We start from the raw sequence: 27,222 nt of genomic DNA on the forward strand, positions 1-27,222 counted from the left end.
AAAAAATATAACTCAGTACTCACTGCAGTGAGTGACAGAGAACGCATTTTCTCGTCGACGAAAACTTGAGGTCACGGACAGACAGACGGACGGACATTGCGAGCACAATAGTGCATTTTTTCCATAAATGAGAAAATGCGCTTAAAAACGATAATCACATTTTTTAAAACTATGATTAATACATCGAAAATTCGACCCTATAACTTGCGTAAAGCATACAAACAAACATCCAAACAGCACAAACATTCAATTAACTCAACCATTCATACCGAATATTAAAAAACACACCTAATAACCGCACACAAACAAACACAGCGCCTGCAGCAACAGCAATCAAAGGCACAAACGAAGCAGCACAGCGAGCAGCACTCGCCCGCGCCTGACCTCTGACACAACCGTACTCGAGGCTGTGTGAGTGTGTTTGTTTGTGTGTGTGCCAGTGTGTGTGTGTGGCGCGGGTGTTTGTGCGTATGTGTAGATGTACGTGCCATGGTGTGTGTATATGTGTGTGTGTATAGACCCACATGAATTATATAGCGTACAAGTGTATGGTTAAAGATATTTAATAGCCTTCTGCCTGGGTCTCATACGTTGAATTTACTGTACACTTTATAAATATCAAATAAATAAAATTAAATAACATTAATGTATAAACCTAATCAATCTATCACAGAATAACAACCGAATAAACGGAAAAAATGGTGCTTAACTTCAATAACCAGCTTCTTTATATTTGTACAGCATTATATGTAGAAGTCAACAACATTGAACAAAATTACATAACTTTGCGTTACGACGCTCTGCGTATAGTGCATTTACGCAATACTTCCTGATCTTGCGTAATCTGCCTCTGGTAATAACTGTAATACTACCTCATGCCATCAGATAAATTAAGTTTAAAACAATGAGCGAAACCAGAAGTAATTTGAAAAAGCTCGACATGACATACGACGTAAACTTCATTAACATATTCTTATTGTTGCATGGAGATATGATATACAGTCATGCTGCATCGAAAACATTCCTTTAGTGTGACACTTTCTAATCAGCAACGAGGTAATCTGATAAGAAAATTCAGTCATCTCAAAATATTTTATATGTTTTTGCCAAGATAGGGTAATGTTAAGTTTCTTTCAAAAAGGTCTTTATTAACGCCCTCTCAAAGTATTTTATGTAGTTTTGCCAAGGCCCTATAGGGTAATGTTAAGTTTCTTTCAAAAAAGGTCTTTATTAACGCCCGGATATAAAATATTAATTTTACGTTCATATGTGATTCAGTTTCATTGATCTTGTGTAACTAAAGACATTTTATCCTTATTTTATTTTTAAAATGTGAAGCCTTTGTAAGTTTCCCCTGAATCATAAATATAATTTTCCTCCTCACGTTGCCAGAATAATGGACAATATTTATTTCCTTCGACTGATAACGATTTACCAGGCCGTCGATTTCCAAGAACATTCTTATCTTTTCCGGTGTCGGGAGAAGCGATAATGCAAATGACCTAGCACGGCACTTGAGGGAAATGTATAATCATAATTGTAAATTGTGTACGTATTTTTTAATGCGTGAAACACAAGATAAACTAAGAAAGTCGGATAAGAATAAAGCTTAGTTTGAAAACTAATGCCTGTACACTTGGCGTGGCAGATGCAACAGATGCCTGTTGCTGCAGCGGTGGCAACATAAATGAGTTCCCGCTGAGTTGAACGACTAAATTTCGATGAATACATTGGCAAAAACAGATAGATGACTGCTGTTACAGAGGATGCAATATAGGAATGAGTTGCCACTGAGGTGACAGAAGGATAAAAAGCTGTAAAAATCGATTACTTTTTCGGCAAAAAGTGATGATGTTATGGCTGCTGAGGCAACAGTTGGTTCTATCGTATTATGTGTTTTATGGATAACTGATTTCAATGGATAACGATAAACAACAACAAAAACCGAATAACTGCATACATAAAGATTATTAAGTAAACAAATTGCACTTGTCCTGTTGAAGCGATAACAGATGGTGGAGGGATCTTATCAGCAACATGAGCGCGGCGTCTGTTGCTGTTGCTTAGGTCGGTAGGGCAGTTGGCACGCATGCGGTTGTGCTGCATTGCACCTCTTTATGTTATCTTGCTTTTTCGTTATTGAATGAAGCTCTGTGATTGGCAGACAACGGAGGAGGCGCCAATTGCACGATCTCGTCATCACTAGCCAATCAGCACCGACTGCATCATAGCCAAAAATAACGCGAGTTGCTGCGTCGACGATCGGAACCGTCCGTGGCCGACGCTGCGTCGTTGTCGGCAGTTCAAGAAGCTGCCAACTTCAGTGGCATGGTGAACAGTGCGATGAGTGTGAGGTGGCTGGAGCTGAGTGCCGACTCTTATATTAATTCTTCATTTCACGCTTATTATCTCAAGAAAAGGAGAAGACAACGCTGAGGTGCAGCAATATTGTATTCATTACGAACTGAGGTCGCACGGCGATCAGGGTGAACTATTTCAATTTTTTGAAGGTCCTCGTTAATAAGCTTTATTCAGAAAAATTTCTATTACAAGTTATAAATAGGAAAACTTCGAACATACTTCGCAAGATCTTCGCATAACACAGGTTTGTTTTAGCATTTAATACATGTTTTTGCAAGTTGCCCTCTTTGGTAGAGGGTCGTGCGAAAGAAAGTTTTCGTGTTAACCCTCCACAACGCAACCCGATCGAATCATGCCTTCTAAAACCTTAATCATTGATAAAGATTAAGTTTACACATTTAATACGAATAAATTTTTAAGTTTTAATCGAAATAAATAAGATAATGGCGGTTAACTATTCCTTTAAACCAAACTTATATGAAATTTTTGCAGTGAACGATCACGCTACGTTTTTACTTTCTTTTGCAGTAATGAGATTTCTTCAGTGAAATTTCATAAAATTTCTAAAGAAATGACTAACTAAGAACCAACTAGCGTTTGTTACTAACAACAATGAATAATTGGATTGTTTATACTCAGCAAGACAATCCTTATACCTGAGCATGTACAAGGAATACGTAAGCATTCATGGCGTATGTTTCATTAAATTTTCATATATATCTTTTTTATATTTATAAACTTATTACCATATGCTTTAACGTAAACAGCAAATTGAAGTAGGCAGTAATTCAGTATTATTTATCAACTTTATAGTAAAAAATGCACACTAGATATGATAAAATCTGATAATTTTACTAAAAAAATAGAAGTGAAGAGTAAATAGCTCCTTATTAATTAAAATCGATTTGATATCAATTATTGGCCATCAAAAAAAATATAATTTGAATGATATCATTCACTGCAACCTCTCATTTATGTATACTGTATATAATAAACTTCTATATTTACATATAGGTAACTGGGTGAGGTAGGAATTTTCTAGGTGACATATGCTAGGCAACTACTACATGTCTTTTAATAGAGAATTTTGAGGGAGGCAAATAATTAAATGTTGACTTACTCAACTAATCGACTTTAACTGTTGTTTCATAAAGAGACTTCAGTGAAAAGATATTTTTGGGATTTTGGCATGATTTTATGTTAATTCATCTCCACAATGAACATTAAATTCAAAAATTCAAATTTTTATTTACTTGCAATTGTAGGACTGTGCAGGGCTATCAAATTTTGCTATTTGAATGTTTATAATTGTGCCAATAATATTTCATACTGAGTATTAAAGAACTCTACACTTTGCTTTGTATTTTAAGAAATTGTTCAAAAATTGCATAAATCTAAATCATGCTTGCAAACAGACAGTTTTCTTTAGTTGGCACCTACGACTTCAATGACTTCTGATTTCAAAAACACTTCTCACTTGCAGGTCACATTTAATTATTTTTTTTTACTTCTCACTCACTTCTTTTTTTTGTCACTTCTCAAAAAAGTTCCGTCAAGTTACTGCATTTTACTGGTAGTTAATACCAGTTATCATATTGAATCAGTTAACTATGAAATTTATATTTACTAAAAATATTGAAATTTTCATTTAAATACCTTTGTCATTGAATTCAATCAGTAACTTCGCATTATACCAGCGAATTGTATATGCCGACATATATCACTCGAGTAATAGTTTTTCACAAGCAGGAGGCATTCAGCAACAAACATGTTTAGTATTATGTTCATAGCAGTAATTTTAGCTTGCAAAACAATTTCTCACAGCAGTGCTATAGCTTTTTTACTCTGAGTTCTCTTCTGTTTTCATAGCACAAAGCAACCCGACACCCACCCTGATGCAACTAAGACACAAGACTGTCAGTGAAGATTGTGAAATCTAATTGGATTCTCATGTTGATTGTAACTAATTCAGCCCTCAAAATATACAGAGCAAAAGGACAAATGATTGACAGGGCATCAAAACCTGCCTCATTACAATTCAACTCATGTCTATATTCTCCCGCAAGCAAACCAAAGGAACGAACTAAAAAACGATGATACGCGCAACATTGGCTCTGTTGTACCTACTTCATACTGCAGCTTGTATCGTAAGGATGTAAAAGATGTTAGATAAGTTAGATATTCGTACAGAGTTCCATTCAAGATGTAGTAAATATTATTATCTCGTAAACTAGAATGAAACTTCACCTTCAAACAACTGCAGCTTGTATCGTAAGGATGTATACGAGAACAACTCATGTCTATATTCTCCCGCAAGCAAACCAAAGGAACGAACTAAAAAACGATGATACGCGCAACATTGGCTCTGTTGTACCTACTTCATACAGCAGCTTGTAGCGTAAGGATGTAAAAGATGTTAAATAAGTTAGATGTTCGTACAGATTTCCACTAAAACTGTAGTAAATATTAGTATCTCGCAAACTAGAATGAACGAAAGCATCCATGCAGTTGTTCCATGCAGTCAAACTATCGCCAGTCATGAAAAGATCCGGGCAAATAACACGATATTAGATCTTCTGTGAACAAGGCACGAAAAGGAAAAGAATCGGCGACAGGCCACATCAGGCCTACACTTCAGCGCCGACATCACTATGTTATGTTATGCTATGTTATGTTTGAAACCCAGGGATCAATTGAGTTCAGTAATGTTCGTCGAAGCTGTCATAAGAGTTAATATTTCATATTAATAAGAATTAATGTCATATTTCCCGCATGGTAAAGTTTTCAGTTGTTTTCTTTGAAGCACCAAGTACAAAAATAAGCGTCGCATATATGGAAGATATAAACGAATTGTATTCAGGAACCATTCATAGATCTTTCATGAAGAATTATAAAAATATTCAAACTTCATTTTTTTGTTCGATTTTTGTTGATGACAATATAATAAATGACTAGTCAGATCTCAATTTGTTTCCAAGCCAGTAGATTTGCGTGCTAATTAATCCGATGCTATAATTATTCAAATAATAATAAGGGTAATAATTATTATTACTTTTCTGGTATGCTAGCATTTTTCTTGTATGTTATAGGAAACGAATGTTTGCAGGCATGTCGATGGCCAAAAAACTTTATCTTAAAAACATATTTTTATACGTCATCGCTGTAACGTAAGTAATTAAGGTCTAAGTAACCTTTCAAATCTTTTTAATTTCAAATTAACTGGTTATTACCAAAATAAAACATACATACAAGAAAGTAACAAAAATAGAATAATAAAAAAACGAAGGCCAACTGTATAGGAGACGTTTGCCGAGTCCTTAAATTATAAAGAGAAACTTGGATGGGAAAAAAGGATGTGAGAAAGAGAGCAAGCACATGAAGGTTTAAAATTTAAAGAGAAACTGAGATGAGATGAGAGAAAGAGAGCAAGCCCATGAAGGTTTAAATTTTAAAGAGAAACTGAGATGAGAAGAGAGAAAGAGAGCAAGCACATGAAGGTTGAAATTTTAAAGAGAAACTGAGATGAGAAGAGAGAAAGAGAGCAAGCCCATGAAGGTTGAAATTTTAAAGAGAAAATGAGATGAGAAGAGAGAAAAAGAGCAAGCCCATGAAGGTTTAAATAGTAAAGAGAAACTGAAATGCGAAGATGAGAAAGAGAGCAAGCACATGAAAGTTGAACAGTGATGAGTGATACTCACAAGAGCTCATAATACACTACATCCAATACACAATATACAAGTGTTTACACAAGTGTTCACAATACACGATACATAAATGCAATATAAAACGGCGCCATTTTGTTGCAGACAAAACGTCAAGATATGACGCTAGCGGTTTTCTGAAATATCTTTTGAATTTAATAGATGATGCCAATAGTTGAATTTCTCAAGATTTTAGCAGTAGTAAATGAATTCAAGCTCGTAACTTGAGGTGCTTGGATGACCGTTGATAAACAAACTACCGATACGGTAGTAATTATCCTAAATTATTGCTAAAACGCTTCATAATCCATCTGAAAGTAACGTGCTCGTACGTGTAAAAACACTCGCTTATTATGCAGAAACGCGGGCCGTAGCTCGTATCCAAACCAACTACGAGCACGTCATGTGTAGCCACCGTACGTACGCCCTGATTGTCCGTATGTTTTCTTTTTATATGTCAGGATGGTTCGAGTCGTGCATCGTGCTTATATTTCTTGCTTCAATCATTGTGTGGATCGTACTTATTTTACATTGTAGTTGTGATTGTAGCATAGTATTGACATGGTGTATTGCGCCTATTACCATGGTAATCGCATATGATTGAACGCTCACGCATTTTTTGGGAGTGCTCATACTCGAGACTCTCATAGATAATCATACATTTTGCGTGACTTTAACAAAATCTGGTAGAACCCGGAAGGATGAAATAGTGTTCATAAAGTTTTTGACCGGTATTGAGTGTCCAAAACTAAGTGTTTATTCTCTTCGAAATCAATTAGGCAATTAAAGCTATACAGACTACTGAACAAATTCTTCTGGCCTTCATATCAAGTGCCCTCGCTAACTAATACAAAAGAATAAAATAAACGAGTCTCGCAGTAATTTTTGCTAAATAATTATTGCTCAGACTTGTCCAAGAATATGCTGTGAGTTTGATTCAACTACAACCAGATCTGCTGAATCTCTTCAACATAATCTCTAGTTCAATGAGTGCCTGCGAATCTTTTGCTTAAATTCCCAATGTCTTTATATTTATTTATTATTCTGAAGAATATCTTAATTAATGTTAACGATCCATGCCCCGATCTGTACTGCAATTAAATCACAATTGCAAGCAAATGAACCAGCAACCAGTTTTGCACGACGACGATATCGTCTGTCGCGCCTAAACAAGAGGATTTGATGGAAGAGCTTCTGTTGAACTGCAAGCGCTTGAGCGGCGGCCGCTTCCAAATTAGCAGCTGTTTTGTGACTCTCAATGGACACCTGGGCCTATACTTTCAGAAAAAGTTAAGAGATCGTAAGTTCATCAGCCAATCATTGACGGCCTTTCAAGCAAAATCCACCAATCATAGACAACAAAATAGAGCGTAAGTACTTACGTTCACTTAACGAGTTTTGAAAGTATGGACACCTGGGCCTATACTTTCAGAAAAAGTTAGGAGATCGTAAGTTCATCAGCCAATCATTAACGGTCTTTCGAGCAAAATCCACCAATCATAGACAAGAAAATAGAGCGTAAGTACTTACGTTCACTTAGCCAGTTTTGAAAGTATGGCCCCAGACCGCTTGCCGGCACGTTCGACCGGCACTCTATCTTCATCCACGTTATTAAGTTACCTTTGTAAATACTATTAAATCCGTTATGACTACGCCATACAGTTCTGCTAACTAAACTATTATTTGCCATTTTTCCACGATGTTTATTGATTGTTTTATTTTTAATGAATAAATGAATTAAAATTAAGAATTAGAGAAACTACAAGCGAAATGAGATTCAAGTCAGAAAAGAATAACTTTTAGATGTAAATTTACCAAACAAATCCTAGAGGCAGATCAATTTTAAAAAGTTCATGCTATACACAATCCAGCAGCTGCATCTACACAATTTATGTCACCCAACATTTTTCTCCGAGACATTATATGAATCCATTTTGCTTTTATTAAACAATGTAATAATTAACCAGGTTAATTTAATTAAGCATTAAGTCCCCTAACATAACTGGAATTACTCAATGGCTGCCATTCTTGTAGCAAAAACAAATCAAAGTTCACGAGGTAGATCCAAATCTTCGCTGGCCTTGACTGCAATTTTTCGGTGTTGCAAAAAAAACTCACCGGACTTCTTATTAGTATCAACGTTTAGATGAACGTTAATTACCGTCGATTGCGATTGTTTATGACGGGAAATCAGATAGCAGACATATCTATCTCCCTGATAAGAATAGTCGGTTGCAACAGACTTACTGATTTGATATACTTCTGATTTTAAACTTTGAGAGGGCTTAAAATGTTCATTATTTCTGGTGTACCATATTGCTTGTGTCAGTTCAACGACCACTCGCATGATGATTACTCGTCGTCTAAGCTTTTCAACAATGAAGACGATTGAGTTAATTTCTTGGCCAAAATAGGGGTGCCGCAAGGTCTATCATTATAACATTTAATGGTTTTCAATGATAAACTTTTCAACACCAACACAGCTTATCTGAGTAACTCTAGTTCAGAGTCCCTCAACTCGCTTCGTGTTTAGAATTCGCGCCGAGCTTGAGATGAAACCGCATCATTAATTAATTTATATTATAATATATACAGGCTAATTTATATATATACGGGAAACTTGAACATGGCTTAAAAATGGGTGCTCAATATAATTAAGATGGGTACTCAATTTTAGATAAGCAGATAACTATTTTATGTTTTAAAATGGAAGTGAGTGGATGACATGTTGAATAACCGTTATATGATGCATGCATGAAAAATATGGGCAAAGAATATGATGATCTTCTCACAAACTATATTAGTCTATTATCTTAGCTACATCGCATCACGGCATTAAAGACACGAATGGTGGAACATTCTCCGAAATTAAACAAAAATTCTTAACATGTCTTAAGTTAATGTGTCTTAGTACACGGCATTAAAAACACGGCATTAAATATTCTTCGTAGTTAAAGAAAAGTTCTTAACGTGTCTTAAGTTAACGTGTCTTAGTACACGTTTGAGCAATTGGAGTGTACGTGGTAATATTAAAAATTGTTTGGTTTGCATGTAATACGTAGCACGATAGAAGACTCCATGAAGCTTAAGACTCCTTGAAGCTACAGGAGTGTCGCGACTAAAATGTCTGAACACGTGCTGAAGTATGTTTAGTTAAATAGTTGAGCAAATATTAAGGTTTTTGAAAAATTTGAGTTGAGCAGTTGAGTTGAACGTGGCATTGGTGAACAGTAGTGATCTGAAGCCCGAAGATGTTCTTTTTACATAACACGTGTGATCAGAAGTTGGGCTGAAGCAAGTGGTTGTTTTTTATTTAACACGTGTGAGCAGAAGTTGGGCTAATTTAAAAATGTTCGATAGGTTATATGAAGTGAAATTGGCACCATAAACATCGGGAGTTAAAAACATTCTGTTAACACGCACATATATTCCTGCTGTCAAAAAAACGTTCTGCTTTAAAACCTGTATTTACTCGATATTTTATTATGTTTGTGTGTTTATTCAATTAAATATTATTAAATTTTTGAATGAAGTGTAAATGTTTTTGGGAAAAATTAATTATCATTCCGCCACCTAATAATTATCAATTAAATGTCGTGATTAATTACGCAATTTTTTCTTTTCCATAACTTGCTTTAAAATATTACCAGAAATAATTAATTAAAAGTATTAATTACCTTAAATGAAATGCTCTGTGGCCAAATAATCCAAATGTTAATACAATTTGTTAAGAATGTTTGTTGATGGGCAAAAGTTATGTTTATTATTATTTAAAATTTGAGACTCGAATAAAAAATATCATTGAGCCATGACATGAAATTGTGAAATCTTATAAATGGATACGAAATTCATGTCTGGCTAACAATAAAATAGATAAACATGGATAAATCATGATCTGTTTACGCTTCGCTTTCCTGATATTTCTTCGAAGCAAAAATTAACTGTCAGTTATCAATGTGTTGAATTAATTGGTCTAATAAATTTTTACCTAACTGTAGGGCTTCACATAATTGGCTTGGCAGTTATAAGGCCTTTAAATGCTGTACAAAAGAGTAGAGCTTACCCAGCACCAAGAAGTCTGGAGAAAAAACACTCACTGTCGAGAAAAACAAATAAGAAAATGGGTGCAGTGTCTGGCACATTCTCTGGGTCAGTTTGAACGGGCCATGGTAATCTCAAATGAAATACTTCAGCCAAAAAGCAGCGTAAAATTTGCCTGTTCTTGAGAACAAATTTGAACAATGTATTCTCATTCTTAGATGCCAGTAATTATTCTCTGCTTAATGAATTCAACTCGCGCGTTGGTCGGCGCTCGACATACTTGTTTAAGACTTTCAATTGCAAGACAAAAATGTTCAATTATTTTCATTATTATGCTATTATTTGAATAAGCTATTGATATGCTTAATAATCTTCTATTGCTAATGTATTTTTGCATTATTCACGGATCTACATTCGTAATATTCGTGAAAAAATTAATCTTTGTTTGAATGCATAAATCATTCCCAGATTAACATGTCACTGGTCTCGATAAAACTTCATTCCTTTATAAAATAACACACACATGTATAAAATAACACACACATGTATAAAATAACACACACATGTATAAAATAACACAGACATGTATAAAATATCACACACATGCAAGTGTGTGTCTGCGTGACAAGAAGTCATATATTGAAACGTATCCTGGAAGCCACCATTGCGCAGATCTCTTAACTGCGACCGGGTGCAAATTCCGATCATACTCGCGCAACTAACGAGCTCCGCGGCGCAAAGTTTTTGCCATATCTCTGTGCTAATACTGCAGGTAATTACCACACCAACCCACCATCACAAGCAGTGGACGTGGGCTGCAGAGTGGGTTTGCTTGGACACGTCGACCTGCTTGTGGGTGGAGAGTGGGCTGGTTTAGTGTCGAATTGATGGCGGCGGGGGCTGGGGGAAGCAAGTTGGTTTTGGAGTTCGAGTCCGTTTATGGGGAAACTGAAATCTTTTGTGGGTAGCGGATGAGCTGCACATAAAACAAAAAAGTTCTTATACTAGTTCTGATTTTGTCTGATATTGTAGGTTAGATTGGGCTGCTGTTCAGAAACACCGACAGTGTTTACGTTAAAAATGTTCGTTAACAAAATTATTTGGAGTGAATGGTCAAAACGTTCAAATTTGTCAATACCAAACGCTTACCATGTCAACTGCGATCAGAACAAGCCCCGAATAAGGCTTATATAGAATGTCGCTTTATGTTCCCTTGTATCGTAAGCGTCCCATAACATGGATTGTTTACAATACAAAGTATTTCGAGGAGAACAATCGACGATTTTGCCCTTGAATGATCAAGTCACTGCGCCCCTTTCGAGGCAGCAAGCCTTGTGCAGCAAAATACTCGTCATGTGGGATGTTTGATTCACAGCCATTGTTTTTTTTCAATAAAAAGCAAATAGTAATACAGATCAAAGGTCTAATTTATTGTTAATTTTTAATTAATTCGATCACAATCATGGCGAAAACTACTCGGCCTGCTGTTGTAATGCAGAGTACAGTCAAACACCACTTTAAGCATTTTCGAAAATGATTGCGATTTTTCGAACTTTAAAATATTATTATAAATTGATTGATTTATTTATTTATTTAGGATTTTGCGGCTTCATGTGCAGCAGCGTGTGTGTTGATATACAATGGGGGAGAATTCACTAGAAGGAAATTACCTGAATCTGTCAGGAGGAAGGTCTGAGCTAAGATTGCAGCAACGATTTGAATTCCGACATATTTCATTGAGCAAATTGCTGAATATTTAAGATTCTATAGTTTTTGTATAACTTGAAATAACATTGTTATACAGTTGCGGCGCATCAGCATGCCTGTCTTATAGGTTCTAAGATAGTTATTAGACAACAACGGTTCTAAGATGTTCTCATTAGACATTAACATGTGGTCAAAAGTGAAGTCATTACACAACAAAGTGTATAGTCAAAAGTGAAAGTGGTTAATTAATACCGCGTAAATATTTTGCCTGATGATTTAAAGATATTTTAATTATTTCGCTTTAACATTAAGTCATTGTTGTCGGTGGCCGGTGAAGACTTACTAAAGCAGAATATGAGGTGAAATAAAAGCATACGCTTTGAAATAATGCATGTTATAATATATATTGCATATATGCATGTTATTAAAAACTTACCATTTTATCTCTGTTACGATGTAAAGGACGGTGTCTGAATTATTTCCTCGTTCCTTGTACAGTTATTAAGTCATACGGGAAGGGTCGGAGTTGCTCCGACAAGGACAATCTCTTCACTTCGCCACTCAACGGCGAAAAATCGCAGTTTAACGCGTATTAAGAAGTGTGTATCTAGTGTATATATTAGTGGATATACACTTAGAAAGATTGCGCATTCATTTCTTTATAATATTGCTTTATTAGCCCTTATATTGAAATAGGACCGGACAACAATTCTCTGGCCAAGTTCTCCAAAGTGCAATACGAAAAAAAGTTGTGCGCTTGATGTCAGTAGATCATTAATAAATGATCTACTGAAATAATAATGCATAAATCTGGTGAGTATGTACCAAAATTATATTCAAGATTGGGAATATTCCGCTTCCGCAGCAGCGTTTGACTGTTCATGGTGCTACTTTACGCGGAGTATGTTCAGAAGACCCGTAGCCTCGAGGCAGACGGCGATTGCCTTTCCTCTTGCGAATACGCCGTACAATTTGTTTTGTACATGAGGTCAATATTTCTAGATTAAAGTCGTTGCGCCTCGCATAACCTCATTTGCAGGTGCGAGCGACCTGTGCTACCTACCTGCCTAGCAGGTGCAAGCGACCTGCGCTACCTACCTGCCTAGCAGGTGCTAGGGACCTGCACTACCTACCTGCCTAGCAGGTGCTAGGGACCTGCGCTACCTACCTGCCTAGCAGGTGCTAGGGACCTGCACTACCTACCTGCCTAGCAGGTGTTAGGGACCTGCGCTACCTACCTGCCTAGCAGGTGCTATAGGGACCTGCGCTACCTTCCTGGCCTAGCAGGTGCCAGGGACCTGCGCTACCTACCTGCCTAGCAGGTGCCAGGGACCTGCGCTACCTACCTGCCTAGCAGGTGCTAGGGACCTGTGCTACCTACCTGCCTAGCAGGTGCTAGGGACCTGTGCTACCTACATACCTACGAGACCTTCTCAGGGATTGCGCCTTTGATTTTCCTGAAGCCGAGCTCGCTGAACCCGAAAATGTATGTCCTCACAATTTGTGTGATTTGTAATTATCGAAAAACGTATGAATCAAAGAATGGAAGTAATATGCTGAATTTCGAAATTATATTTTGTTGTATTGTGTCCGACAAAACATGATATTTTTCATTATTCTTAGACTTTAATTTTTTCACCGATTTCGAACAAAGTTTGGTCGCTAACATATTTTCATATCGACTTTTATTTTGCCTCTAAAAACTTTCCGTGTGGATTACGGTTAGTATTTCCGCGGTGTTTTGAGTGCTAATGTTATAAAAATTTACCAATAAGAATCTCATTTTTTTATTTAATATTGTGTGATTTGTAATTATTGAAAAACTTATGAATAAAAGAACGGAAGTAAGATGTGAAAGCTCAAATTAAATTTTGTTGTTATGTGTTTCGTCCAAAAAAAGCGATATTTTGCATTATTCTTAAACTCTTTAATTTTTTCACCGATTCCGAACAAAGTTTTGTCGTTTACGTATTTTCAAATTGACTTTTACTTTGACTCCAAAAACTTCTCATGCGGATTGATGTTAGTATATCCACGGTGATTTGGATGCTAATGTTTGGAAAATTTACCGATACGAATCTCATTTTTTATTTAATCTTATTGCATTTTGTGCACGAAATTCATCCTTCCACCGCACTTAGCGAGACCTTATTTCTGCCACGAATGCGTTTTAGAAACTTTGACGAGTTGTTTTTACCTGATCATCGAATTTCAACCTGCGGCTCCTACATCATATTTAATTACTTTTTTTATTTTATTATTTAGTGATTTTGATAACCATGAAATTATTTAGTTTGTGTCGATTTTCACACGCAATGAGGACGTTAAACTCAAATAAAAGTTTTACTACAACTTGAAACTTTTAAATGCAGCTAATTTTTGTTAATCTTGTCTTATTAACTAATTTGTTGTTGTTAATTTTGTCCTTTCACGTACATTGAAATCATATAAATCTTGCAAAAACTGAACGTTTCTCTGAACCTTTCTNACAACTGGCGTGAAAAGACGACTGGAAATCTCACCAGGGCTTATTTCTCGACGAAGTTTTCTGTAAGTCACGCGATGAATTAGTCCTGATATCAATGATGAAAACATGATTTGCGTTATTAACTATCAGTGCTTATGGCTATATTTTGCGTCAAGTTTCATGGTCTTCTTATAATTTTTACGGCATGTTTTTAAGTTCAAAGCATTTATTTTTGGCAACATTGAAAATATATTCATAAATTCATGTCTGAGGTATATCTCTCCATAAGCGTCAATGCCAGCAGCATTTTTTTCAATTTTAGCAAAGGTTTTTGCCAAAGAAATATGACGAATTTTAAATTTTGCTTTGAGTAAGCGAGTGCTAAAAATAAATATTTAAGAATTTTAAATTGAGCATTGTTTTTAGTAAATTTTATCAGCCTTTAGGTCAGCGAAAAAATGTGAAAAGGATATCCTAGTGACGGACGATCCCTCTTGGCAAGTAATAAATAATTTTTTCATTGTAACTATTGTGAATGGCAAGAGATCTTGCTTTCAAAATTAAAATTTCAAATTATGATTTGTAATTTTAATTTATTTGCCATTTTATAACAGGCACTTCATGGAATATAAAAATATATTGTTTATTATTTCAATCTATCAAAAGCAGAAGATGCAATAAGTCAAAACGCTTGAGTCCCATACTATTCAAAACGACACGTGAGGGACTTTGAAGGATTTAAACCTGTCACTTGCGACATTCTCATTACCTTGTTCCCCCATCATTACATGGAGGCTTGCCACAGCTCTCTTCCGTCTTCAAATTACATTTGAAAACCAAGCTGGCTAAAAAATCAGTACTTCCGCGACGGCACTCGGCAGTGCATCTTCTTCCCAGCCGTTTCTTTTGGACACGCTTGTGATTTTGCCTTGACTTAAATTGCAAGTCATCGCTACCAAGGGGCTTGGGAATCCAAGCTCGCTGATTGGTTCCTGTCTCCCGTTAGTGCGTGAGAAACTTATGGGATTAAGAAAAGGCACTCACTACATAGTGGCATGTTTAATTTTTGTGAATTTTTTTAATTTGTTCAAAAAACAAATACATATCTAAGTGGGGATTGGAAGTATATTATGCATTAACTCTCATAGTCATAAGGTTTATTCACAGATGGTAAATTGATATAAAAATGCTTCGTCAATGATCATTAAAGCAGCATTTAAATGAATTCAATCGATAAAAGCTCGAAAAAGTGTTTGTAAATCGCATAACATCATGAAATAATGCAAAATTGAACTAATTTGATTCATTAGCATGGGAAATTTATTGAGCCAACAAGAATTCCAGAATAACCATTTGTGAAGTAAATTTTTCTACTTACTAATCTGATTAATTGATTAGACAATATTTGTAATTACTTTCACTTAATCGTCTGTTTAATTAATCAGACGATTATTTTATCTTTTTAATTAATTCTACTTAATCATCTGATTAATGAAAATTAATCATCTGATGACTTTAACGATGTCAGTTAGACATCATTAAGGCATTATGCCGGAGTGGGAAACTCGTGAACAAATTTGTGCTGCCAAATCAATGTCACAATAAATGGTAACGCATGGAGACACTGGCAATGTATTGAGGCTCAATGATGTCATTGTAAATGGTGACACAGAGAGCAGTCAGACCTTGAACTCGTCGGGTGTCTTTAAACTTATATGCCTGTTTACTTTTGCATGAATGGTTCTTCTAAATGCAAGACATGGAGATAAATAACAGTTTTTTATACGATGTCCATCGTAAGATGATGATGTAGGTATTTTTATTTTTGATATGAAATATTAAAAATATGAGTGAAAGAATTCACGGAGCATTTTTCAGTTCCATTGCATTAGTGATTGCTGTGGTGCTTTGCCTTTTAACAGTGAATCATGAAATTCAGGATCCTTCACCGAATTAAATGAACATTTTCATTGCAAAGGAGGTGATTCAATAAAAAACTGTTCAATCATTAGATCAATACGGCACATTGTTGGTAAAATTAGCGCTTCTGAAAAGCGCAGGCTGTTGGCGACAGTAGAAATCAGCGTCCATGCTGAACAAATTAAAATCTTGATATATATAGTTTTAAATATTTCCCTACTAATTACTTCAGCTTTGATTTTGTTGGTATGCGAGTCTCAAACGGACATGATGTTGATCAGACAAAGAAGTGCTTATTTGCTTATGTAACAGTGAACGTACGATCGATGAACAACGCTAGAGTATATCGGTACTTAATTAGGCAGAATTGTAGTGAGGCACATTATGTAAATTCAAATGATTTGGTTATGATAACATATTTTCCTTAAATGTGGTTAAGTGACCTGACATCTCACTAATTTGCTACACACTTCGAAGAGCAATAGTAATATTTTCTTCATATATAATATTTCATATATATCATATATTTTTCATGGTTGTCTCTCAACATTTTAAAGCTAACGCAGAGTAAAACATACTTTTTCCAGTATTGTTCTAGCACCAGAGTATACATTTAATGTCAATAAGTAAGCCTAGTTATATTACTCATTCCTACTTTTCCACATGCTATTAATCCCACATGCTATTATTGAGTATGTATCGTAACTGCAAAGCATTGTAACAAGAACACAGTTCTATATGCTTATTCCATCATATTCTCCACCGTTGGTATTGTTAACGGAACTTTGTTGTATGAACTTATTTTTTCATTTTTCTATATTGTAACAATAACTGTTGCTTGTATTTTTAATGCAATTAACATTTGTTCGTTGCAGCAGCGATGTTCCTGAACGTTGGTCTGAGCGCAGTTTAAATTTATTTTATTTATATTTATTTATCTTCTATATTTTACCAATAACTGTTGCTTGTATTTTTAATGAAATTTACATTTGTTCATTGCAGCAGCAATGTTCCTGAACGTTGGTCTGAGCGCAGTTTAAATTTATTTTATTTATATTTATTTATCTTCTATATTTTACCAATGCTTGTATTTTTAATGCAATTAATATCTATTTATTGCAGCAGCGATGTTCCTGAACGTTGGTTTGAGCGCGGGCGCGAGCGACGCGACGACGCCGCGCACGCCTGAGATCCTCAACTCCATCATCAGCATCACGAGCCCGCGTCTGCCCCACCCGTACCCCCACTACCCCGTACGTTGTTATCACCATTATTGTTGATATTGTTGTAATGTTGGTGCTGGTGGTTGGTGCTGCTTAGTGACTTGGTATTAATGTGTGGAGATGTTCAAGAATTATGTTATCCGCGCCTGCCCCACCCGTACCTGCACTACCCCGTACGTTGCTATCACAATTATTGTTGATGTTGTTGGAATGTTGGTGCTGGTTAGTAACTTGGTAAAAATGTCTGGAAATGTCGAGAATTATGGTATCCGCGCCTGCCCCACCCGTACCTGCACTACCCCGTACGTTGCTATCACAATTATTGTTGATGTTGTAATGTTGGTGCTGCTTAGTAACTTGGTAAAAATGTCTGGAAATGTCGAGAATTATGGTATACGCGCCTGCCGCACCCGTACCCCCACTACCCCGTACGTTGCTATCACCATTATATGGTTGATGTTGTTGTAATGTTGTTGGTGGTGGTTGGTCATGCTTAGTAACTTGGTATTAGTGTGTGGAAATGTCGAGAAATATGTTACCGCACTACCCCGCACGTTGCTATCACCATTATTGTTGATATTGTTGTAACATTGGTGCTGGAGGTTGGTGCTGCTTAGAACTACCCCGTACGTTGCTATCACCATTATTGTTGATATTGTTGGAATGTTGGTGCTGGTGGTTGGTGTTGCTTAGTAACTTGGTATTAATGTGTGGAAATGTCGAGAAATATGTACCCCCACTACCCCGTACGTTGCTATCACCATTATTGTTGATGTTGTAATGTTGGTGCTGCTTAGTAACTTGGTAAAAATGTCTGGAAATGTCGAGAATTATGGTATACGCGTCTGCCCCACCCGTACCACCACTACCCTGTACGTTGCTATCACCATTATTGTTGATGTTGTTGTAATGTTGGTGGTGGTGGTTGGTGCTGCTTAGTAACTTGGTAATAGTGTGTGGAGATGTCGAGAATTATGGTATCCGAGTCTGCCGCACCTGTACCTGCACTACCCCGTACGTTGCTATCACCATTATTGTTGATATTGTTGGTGCTGGTGGTTGGTGCTGCTTAGTAACTTGGTAATAGTGTGGGGAAGTGTCGGGAAATATATTTTTGGTATACGCTGCTTTTTATGAGTTGATGAGTCGAGTCTCTTAATAACTAAGCAAGCGAGCAGCGTTTAATAATTGTGTGACATGAGCAGTAAATTTTATGTTTGTGGTGTTGTAGCGTGTATTCTTTATAAGTCGGTTAACTGGGGATATCTAAATTTAATCGCTTCATTAATGCAATTAATTATCTGAACTCGTTTTACGAACTGTTCTCTCGACTCTGTTTAATTCACTGTTATCATTTACTTGTACTGTCTTGTGCAATTTATTTCTTGCTGTTCCGATAGTATGTAGTTTTAGGAAGAACTGATTGACACACACGAGCTGAAGCTCATTCCTGTGTGTGGCACAATACTTTGAATGACTGAGATTTGTGTGACACTGATTTGTATGACTTTTTTGTGTGACTCTGATTTGTATTACACAGAGCGGCACTGCAGAGCTATTATCCCCGGACTGTTCAACCCCTGGAGACGACATTGGTGGACTGGGGGGCTGGGGGGCTGCAGATGAAGGGGGCCACCTTCTGGGTAGCGGGGGCGGGGAGTCACTAGGCTACACAAGTCTACGCAACGCCTCCGCCCCGTTCAGCTCCCAGTTCCCAGCTAGCAGTAGCTTACTTACACCTACATCTGATGGGTGTTCTCCCCCACTTCAACAAGGGGGAGCTATCATCCCCCAACCAGGGGGTAATATCACCCAGTTGGGGGATCTACCATCACCCGTAAGCACCGTAGAAGCCACCAGATCAGCCCTGATCAAAGAAGGGCTCAAGCTCCAGATCACCTCTAAGCTTCACCAAACTGGCACCTGCCCTGAGAGTCTCCTCAAGCCTGACCCTGCGGTCGTGAAAACTGAAGTAAGTTTCTTCTATACTCGCAAATTTTCTCTTTCTTTTTAGAAATTTCACTAATAACATTTCAGGCGCTTGTTAAAGTGATTGTTCGTGAATAAATCTTTTTATTCAAATTATACTTTTTATCGAAGTAATATGTATATATATGAAGTAAATATAATGACGGGCAATTATATATAATCGATATATAATCGAATTATATATCGAATTCGATATATAATCGAAAATTCCAACATTGCCTTAATTTGAATAAAATCTTTACCAACGATATAAAGTATAGAATTGATCGCCGGATTTACGGATGATCACTATCATGCTTATCGTTTTTTCTGCCCCTTATAAGATTTAAAATTTAGGCATATGCAATGGTAAAATAGATATAATGAAGATATTTTTATTCTTAACATATAACAATGTATATATTATTTAGATGTAAAACAAAGGTAGAAATATTGACAAAATCTACGGATTATAAGGTGATAATTTCAGTATCAACGAAATTGTTGGGCGACAGAAGCTTATTTCGAAATAGGTAAATAAATAAATACTGCCCACGAATTTGAAGTGAGGGCTTTTTCAAAAATTTATGAAATTTATTCATAACGGTTTGACGTCGGATTCACTCATAGCTTATCGAAAATACATTGTACGCTCGGCATAGCCTTGAATTGTAAGGTAAGTGCCAAAAACTACGTGGACCAATGAAAATTTATACAAATGTTCATAGAAACCATATGTGGCTTATGTCTTTATTTCGGATCAGAATGCAATGTACCAATGATGTATGTTGCGATAAGTCGATTAAGCCTGTTTTTTAATCGGCGATTATTGCATTGAACAATTAAAATAATTGATATGGATGATTATAGAAAAAAACGATAGTCATGCTGATATTCATATTCTGCTTAGAAAGAATAACAGGTATTCTTAATCTCATATCGACAGTGGTACATTTATATGATTTTCAAACCTTTAATATTCTGGGGGAAAAATAATATTCTCTAATAATATTTTAATATTCTCTTTAATATTTTCTCAGTGACTCAAAAACTTTCGTAAAGGTTCAGTTCGTAAAGAAAATAATATATTTTGCACATATACTAAAAACGAAATTAATTTTTGTTTCAGTTGACCCAAGAAGACGAAGAAAGAAGGAGACGACGAAGAGAACGAAACAAACTCGCGGCCACCAAATGTCGGAATAAGAAGAAAGAGATGACAGAAATTCTGATGACGGTAAGCTGGGCTAAAATAATTTGAATTAAAAACTTAAAAAACGGATCAATAATATTTTTTATATAATTCGAAGAGACAAACGCAAGCTGCATTAGACTGAAACGAATTTTGGAAATTTTTGTATTTGATCAACCTTACAAATTATGTAACAAAATAGCCCGTCAATTATGTCAATGGGAGACAGGGCCGAAAGACAAAATAAAGAAGAAACAAGACATTAAAACTGCAACGCAATGAGAAAAATGACTCGTTCGTATTTCCACTAAAAAAATCACCAAGAAAAATATTCATCGATATTTTGAAAATGTATGCCTCGTCATGCACTGTAAAACTGACAGCTTCGAGAGCAACTGATGCTGAATGTGACTTGTGATAGGTTATTAATAAGGAGGTAATAAGGAGGATTATTAATAAGGAGGATATTATTAATAAGGAGATAAGCTCCTAACACGGATGCAAGACGAGTGCCAAGGCGGGTTTGGTGGAGTGCCAGGCAGCAGTGCCGGGCATGTGTGATGGTGCCACCACCGCACCAAAGATCTCTTTGTGTGTAAGATACACTTAAAGAAATGAGTGAGCTTCTGTCCGAATTGCGATGTAATTAGTTGTGTTGGTCAACCTGACCGACCCAGTATGACCCGGCAAAAAGGCCTTTTTTTTGTGCCACAATCGCTCTTTGTCGGTCGAATGTGTCACTATTTCGATACTTTGAACAATTAATATTTTTTATGGGAGGTTGAACAGATATCGATGGTCAAATCTGTGGGGCCGTATAAAGTCTTGCATAAAATAAATAAAGTCTTGCATAAAATAAGTTAAATAATATCCGCAAGGTTCGACTTTATTTATGTTTGCCCCTTACAAGAACAACGACAAAACTCTATATACAATACTACTATTTTAATGTAGATTCTTTCACATGTAGTTCCATTTGTTCCTTCATGTTTTCTGCTTTGCGACAAACACAGTGTAATTCATCCTTGCATTTTGATGTTTCATCAACGAGAGCATTTTTTTTAGACAATTATACTATATGCTGATTTATTTTACTGTATTCTGAAATAGTCAATTTTGAAGACGCAAGCTCCTGTTGATTGTTCATTATACAAAGTATAGACAGTCTTTTTCAAAGATTTTGAAGTTAATAGAATAGAATTTGTTCATTTTTATCAATGATCTGATTCAGAAGAAAATCACGATATTTAGCCACAAACAAATGTTACACGTCATCTTATGACCTGATTTATGAAATATGTCATTGTATAAAGTAAATATTTACTGAGCAGGAATCCGAGAGCGTGATGGACCTCAATGCACGCCTGAAAGGCGAAGTTGAACGCCTTAAGGTCGAGAAGGAGCGTCTCGAGAAATGTCTCACAGACTCGCGCCATCGCCAAAACTGCAAGCATCACCGACAATACGATCCTTCCCAAATTCCTTCCCTGGTCCTTGGTCTTCCACCGATGCCCCACTCTTCTAGAGCCTCCCCAACGTATCCTGCACCTTCGTCCATCACCTCCCCATCCTACGCGTCCCCGTCTTCTTCTTCGTGTTGTTCGACGTCATCCCCTAATTCGTTTTCGTCATTGCTTTCTCCTTCGACTGACAGTAAGGATTTCATCAATTCGCTTCCCTCTCCTTCTTCGTTGCCCTTGACAGACTGCGGCTTCGGCGCAATTTACGTAGCAAGCACTGCTCCTTCTTTAGATTATATCGAGCCTACCATACCTTCAGACGAGGCCTCCACATCCAAACCGGGCAGTAGCAAACTCAGAGGCTCTAATCGGTACCATCCTTATCTATACCCGACCTCTCCCTCCTCTAACGAAGCACCCATGCGACAAGACGCAATTTTGGGCGAGTACCAGAGTTCCTCACGAGCCGTTGCTAGCTCAGCCAATTACACGTCAGTTAACCCGTCCGTTGTTAGCGAAAGTGGAGTCCAGATTTGTGGTAGTGAGGTTTCAGCAGCTCTGAGTTATCCTAACAATACATCTGTGTCCTATGCCTATACGGACACGAAAACAAATCCATTTTATTATCCCGTGGTGACAACGAATTCATCAAATTACCCCCACCAACAGCAGCCGACGGGTGAAAAACAATATACCCAGCTAGAGACGGCACGAACGACTGTACCCAGAAACGCCTTTCGTAGAAATCGTAATACTACAACAGTTTCAAGTTGCGGTACAGCGCGCTACTCTCCGTACTCAATCAACTCAGTAAGACAAACCAATGAGGATAATATGTCGTCATTTAACGTGCCCAATACCTTGAGTGAAGTTCAACTGAATGATGCAGCTAACTCCGTAGAGAGAAGTGCTGCTTACGTGACAGAGGCATCTGGCGTGGTTGGTGGTGACGACGCGTGCGTTGCAATATCCACAATGAATTGCGGTATCCAAATGACTGATTCTATCGTCAGCGGTAGCTGTCAAGTCGAATCTTTTGATAATTCACATCAAACTTGTTCTTCCAATGCCATGCAAAACCTATTTTTCCCTCCAACATCTTACGGAACGTGTGACTCAATGTGATTTGCCATACTTTTTGGCACTCAAAGTTGCAAGTTCTTTCATCTATTTCAACGTATGATAATAAGATTGAACGCACGTGAAAGCAATAATGAGATTTTGAAGACCGTTATTACCACTGATCTGGACTTTGTTTATTGCCATTAATTTAACCTATAGTATACTAAACACTTTTCTTTCATGAACCTCTTAAATGTTGATGAGGGATAAAAGTGAAAATACTTATCAAACAACAGCGCTAAAGGACGTATCAATGGACGGACAGAAATCTGAGCAAGTGCTTGGTATTCTTTCTTACGCAAGTAAGCAAAGAAATGTTTCTTTTTGAGCTAGCAACTGACGTCGTGTTTACAATTTATTCAATTTTGGTGAGTTACCGTTCATCGGCCCTAGCACAGAGAACGACTGAACATCGTTACTTCTGGTGAATACCGCAGCTTTTGTAACATTTTCAATTTTGTTCCTAATTAAGGTTGGGCGATGAGCCCTTGCGCTGTGTTTGTGTGTAATTAATTTGCATGTTTCTCTATAGAATATGCCTCGGTCAGTAATATGTTCTGTTCCGTGCTTTGAGATAAAACTATCGTTGTGTTGACAAGGTCGTCCGCACCATCCTTGTTGAATCTCGGTTGTGATGGAGCATGACGTCTACTCATCAGACAAGATGTTCATATATTGTATATGTAGTTCTAGTTAGAGAGGTGTTGTATTTTCATAAGTTTACACGTTTTATATTAATGAAAACATTTATGTAGTTTTATATTTATGGTACAAATGTAAGTTGACATTCCTCTCACTGCATGAGCCGGTGTGGAAGATTGGAATTTGTTTTAAAATCGGGATTCAAGTTTTGAGTCTGATTGTTTGCTCATTAATCGGCTTTCTATGATTAAATAATGATTTGAGTGAGAATGTCTTAATTCTCATCATAAAAGTGTCGTGAAGTTTGTAAGGTAATTGTTGCTAGAAGTAATCTTGCTTGTTAAAATAGTTTACTGGATTTTTGCGATATTACTGCGTTACCTGCCATAGATCTAATGGCCCGCTTGCAGGTACAGTAATTTTTGCTTTCAGTAGGCGGAGAAAGATTTTTAGGACGTAAGTCTTACCCTTCTTCTTATGGAAGGGTTGCAAGAGTTGCTCGTCTTTGTTGTTTTATTATTCCAATAATAAATGGAAATTTATCATCAATATGGAAACATTAGGTTAGACATCAGTGTCATTAAGAATACTGAAGTGCTAAAACTTGGTGATCAATTTTCGTTTAATATTGGAATTGTATTTTTGTGCCTTCCTCTAGTCTTTGGACGACTAATCAGCCTCAGTGAGACTACCGAGGAAAGGCCATTTTGATTTAACGATTTCGTTGATAGCTTCTTCTTATGTAACTGTGTGAAGTCTAACACATTTACTTTCAGGGGATATGTTGTCTTCTCATTTTTATCTAACGCGGTGTGCTCATTAAACCTGTGCCATTTTGTGCCCGATGTTGTGTGGTAAACAGTGTTATGCAGTTGCATTTAATCACAAATGAGATTTTTTCCTTGAAAATGGTCTAATGCAGGGATCGAATCTTATGATAAAATTTCATAAATCTAACACATTACTAATCAGCTGCAAATGTCAGCAAAAACTCATTTCCTCCTTCCAATCATATTTTCTCAATTAATTTTCAGTTGTTTCACCGCCACATTTCCTCCATCATTGTCATTTTCCTTTGCTTCCTCATTGACCGCCTTTCAGATTTCCTTATTTACTTACGTTCCTCCGACCGACCCCTTCCTTTCTTCAACCTACTAGATCAACTTCATCCTCCACCTTACTATTCCTATAACGAATTGTTGCTGCGGTGGCGCACACGTCGACAACATCGTTTCTCGAGATCTGCTCATTTCACGCTCAAGAATTCCTCTATTCTTAAATCGAAATGTGTTTCTTCTTGAACGAACAAGTTTTCTTTTTATGCAGAAATTCCGGCATACGGTGCGACTTCCCAACAACCCTGCTCTGGAATAGCAGAGATGATAGAAGCCGCGGAGTACATTGACGATCCTTCGTGTTTAGGGCACTGCTACGACCGCCACTTTTTCGATTTCCTTACGATGATAAAACTGAACGATTGAGACGACTATTTTAAAAGATGCTCACAAGGCTTTCAAGCCGTGTTGCAACTCGTTGAAATTTTCAACGATACAACAAATGTCAAGATGCAACTTGTTTCAACCGGTTGATGAGCGAAGTACAACGTTAGACATTCAAACTGTAGTCTGACGCAACGATGTTAGACATTATCAAGAAGACTAAGCCCTAACAAATACATTTATATGGCTACCACTTAAATTGATCCGATTGAACTTTGTTGTATTTACTTCTGTGGTACAGAATCTCTCCCAAGTCCATGTCAACGACTTCGAGCCTTAGGTCTCTTACGAAGATCTACCCAACAGAATTCAAGATGAGAAATAACCTCCCGAGGTTGACAACAGCGATCTCTGAGAAGACTATAATCTTTTCTCATTCATTCGCTCCACGAGAAAATCAAATTTAATGCGTCAAATTTTTTATTGATGATAGATAAATACTCGGAACACTCACGGACTATTAACGACTTGCCAGAGAAGAACTCACCGTAAGGTGCGATGCCTTCTGCTGTGTTCATCATATGAAGGTGCATGACAACCACCACAAAGTGATCCGTCAACAACGAATCTTGAATGACCCACCACCCCCGACGACTAAGCGACCATCCAACCCTCGAACGGCCCGACCAACTCTCGGCTCCTAACGAATGATTTCGACACGAAGCAAGCGATACGAATCTTTGTCAAGAATTGAAGCGTGGAAACGGTTAATACTGACAGCACTCTGACGAAAATTTTCTCATTTTGCATGGGAGTTTCTAGTGGAAATGCGAATAAAGAGTTCCGGATGCGGAGCAATTTAAAAATTCAGAGAATGGACGCCAACTAGACTTTGAAACCAGTTTACCTGTGTCTTTTCAAACGATTGCGTAGACGGACCACCTTGTTCTTTTCTATGCATGAATGAGCACAAAGAGGCTCTCATAATTGTTCATAATTTCAGCCTTCACTAATCTCTGTTCTGTTCTTCGCATGTTTCAAGAATCATTCATGCCATTGGGTAATTTGGTGTAGAATATATTTCCCAGAATAACTATATTGACCACATAACATCGGTGCATAGAAATGACCTACGCAAGAGACTTCTCGCCATCTCACCTAAACTTTAGTTTTGTTTGTAAATACATATCAAATTTCGGTTCTAGTTGAAGATATCTAGTTAGTGCTCTGATATGCGCAGGATTTAGATGTTTAGACAAGTTTGAGCTGTGATACGGTTAAATTGAAGGCACTTTAGAATTGCCAAATGAAGGTAATTCCTTCGTGAATATTTTATTTTTTGGTAAAAGTTAGTGTGGTCAACATACATATGTGAATGATGACAGAGTATCTTCCATGAAGGAACGAATAAAGTTCTAAGCCTTTTTATCAGTCTTTTTTTTATCAAAAGTGTTGCAAATAACTAAAGCGAAGATATAATGGGTTATTCAACTTTTCTCACAACAGTGATGAGTTATTTGCCCCATTTCGTCTCGGTTCTTTACTGCGTTCACGCGTCGCTGGATTAAATACAAATTCGAATTTTCTCTCTTTATCCAAAATACCGCAAACGCTTTCCATAAACAAATGACCCAACATAAAATATACGAACAATTTTTAATTCAATAGCGCATACTAAGGCAATATTTCAGAGGATATTAAAAAATGGAGTGTCAAATTCTCACAAAACAATTCGGTTACCATGCTGTCACACCAATTATAAGACAAATAAATAAATTGAATTTTGATCGACCTAGGCCATGTCTACTTCTGCATAGAAAATTCTCAGTAATTGGTACTGAACATGAGCCTTCTAAACATGGTTGAACTATTGTTGAACAAAACTACTGGTTTTGGTTGAACAAACATGGTTGAACAAAACTACTTGTTCAACCATGCTTCTAAATGCTGCGGCTGCAATAAGATTATTCAGATATTCT

At 36.8% G+C, this 27,222-nt stretch overlaps 1 protein-coding gene across 3 annotated transcripts; it reads left to right on the forward strand.

The window, feature by feature from the left end:
• The first annotated feature begins 2,306 nt into the window (after window positions 1–2,306).
• LOC108677043 (activating transcription factor 3) lies at window positions 2,307–26,669 on the forward strand. 3 transcript variants are annotated; one of them, XM_047885724.1, is made up of 6 exons: window positions 2,307–2,605; window positions 17,320–17,450; window positions 18,961–19,392; window positions 20,518–20,625; window positions 21,912–22,233; window positions 25,131–26,669. In XM_047885724.1, the coding sequence occupies exons 2-6, from the start codon at window positions 17,325–17,327 to the stop codon at window positions 25,283–25,285; spliced, it is 1,143 nt and encodes a 380-aa protein (XP_047741680.1). In that variant the 5' UTR covers window positions 2,307–2,605; window positions 17,320–17,324; the 3' UTR covers window positions 25,286–26,669. The 3 variants fall into 3 exon arrangements, with proteins under 3 accessions (XP_047741680.1, XP_047741678.1, XP_047741679.1); XM_047885722.1 differs by lacking the exon at window positions 25,131–26,669 and having other exon boundaries at window positions 21,912–25,125; XM_047885723.1 differs by lacking the exon at window positions 25,131–26,669 and having other exon boundaries at window positions 17,323–17,450; window positions 21,912–25,125.
• The last annotated feature ends 553 nt before the right edge of the window (window positions 26,670–27,222 follow it).

This window comes from Hyalella azteca, unplaced genomic scaffold (genome assembly GCF_000764305.2).
Source record: "Hyalella azteca isolate HAZT.00-mixed unplaced genomic scaffold, Hazt_2.0.2 contig2887, whole genome shotgun sequence".
In the NCBI taxonomy this organism is placed as follows: Eukaryota; Metazoa; Arthropoda; class Malacostraca; order Amphipoda; family Hyalellidae; genus Hyalella; species Hyalella azteca.

Excerpts from the sequence above, each read along its gene's own strand:
- LOC108677043 (XM_047885722.1), top strand. The coding sequence starts at position 17,325 with ATGTTCCTGAACGTTGGTTTGAGCGCGGGCGCGAGCGACGCGACGACG. Across the intron at positions 17,451-18,960 it reads ACCCGTACCCCCACTACCCC|AGCGGCACTGCAGAGCTATT; the intron begins GTACGTTGTTAT and ends TGTATTACACAG. Across the intron at positions 19,393-20,517 it reads CTGCGGTCGTGAAAACTGAA|TTGACCCAAGAAGACGAAGA; the intron begins GTAAGTTTCTTC and ends TTTTTGTTTCAG.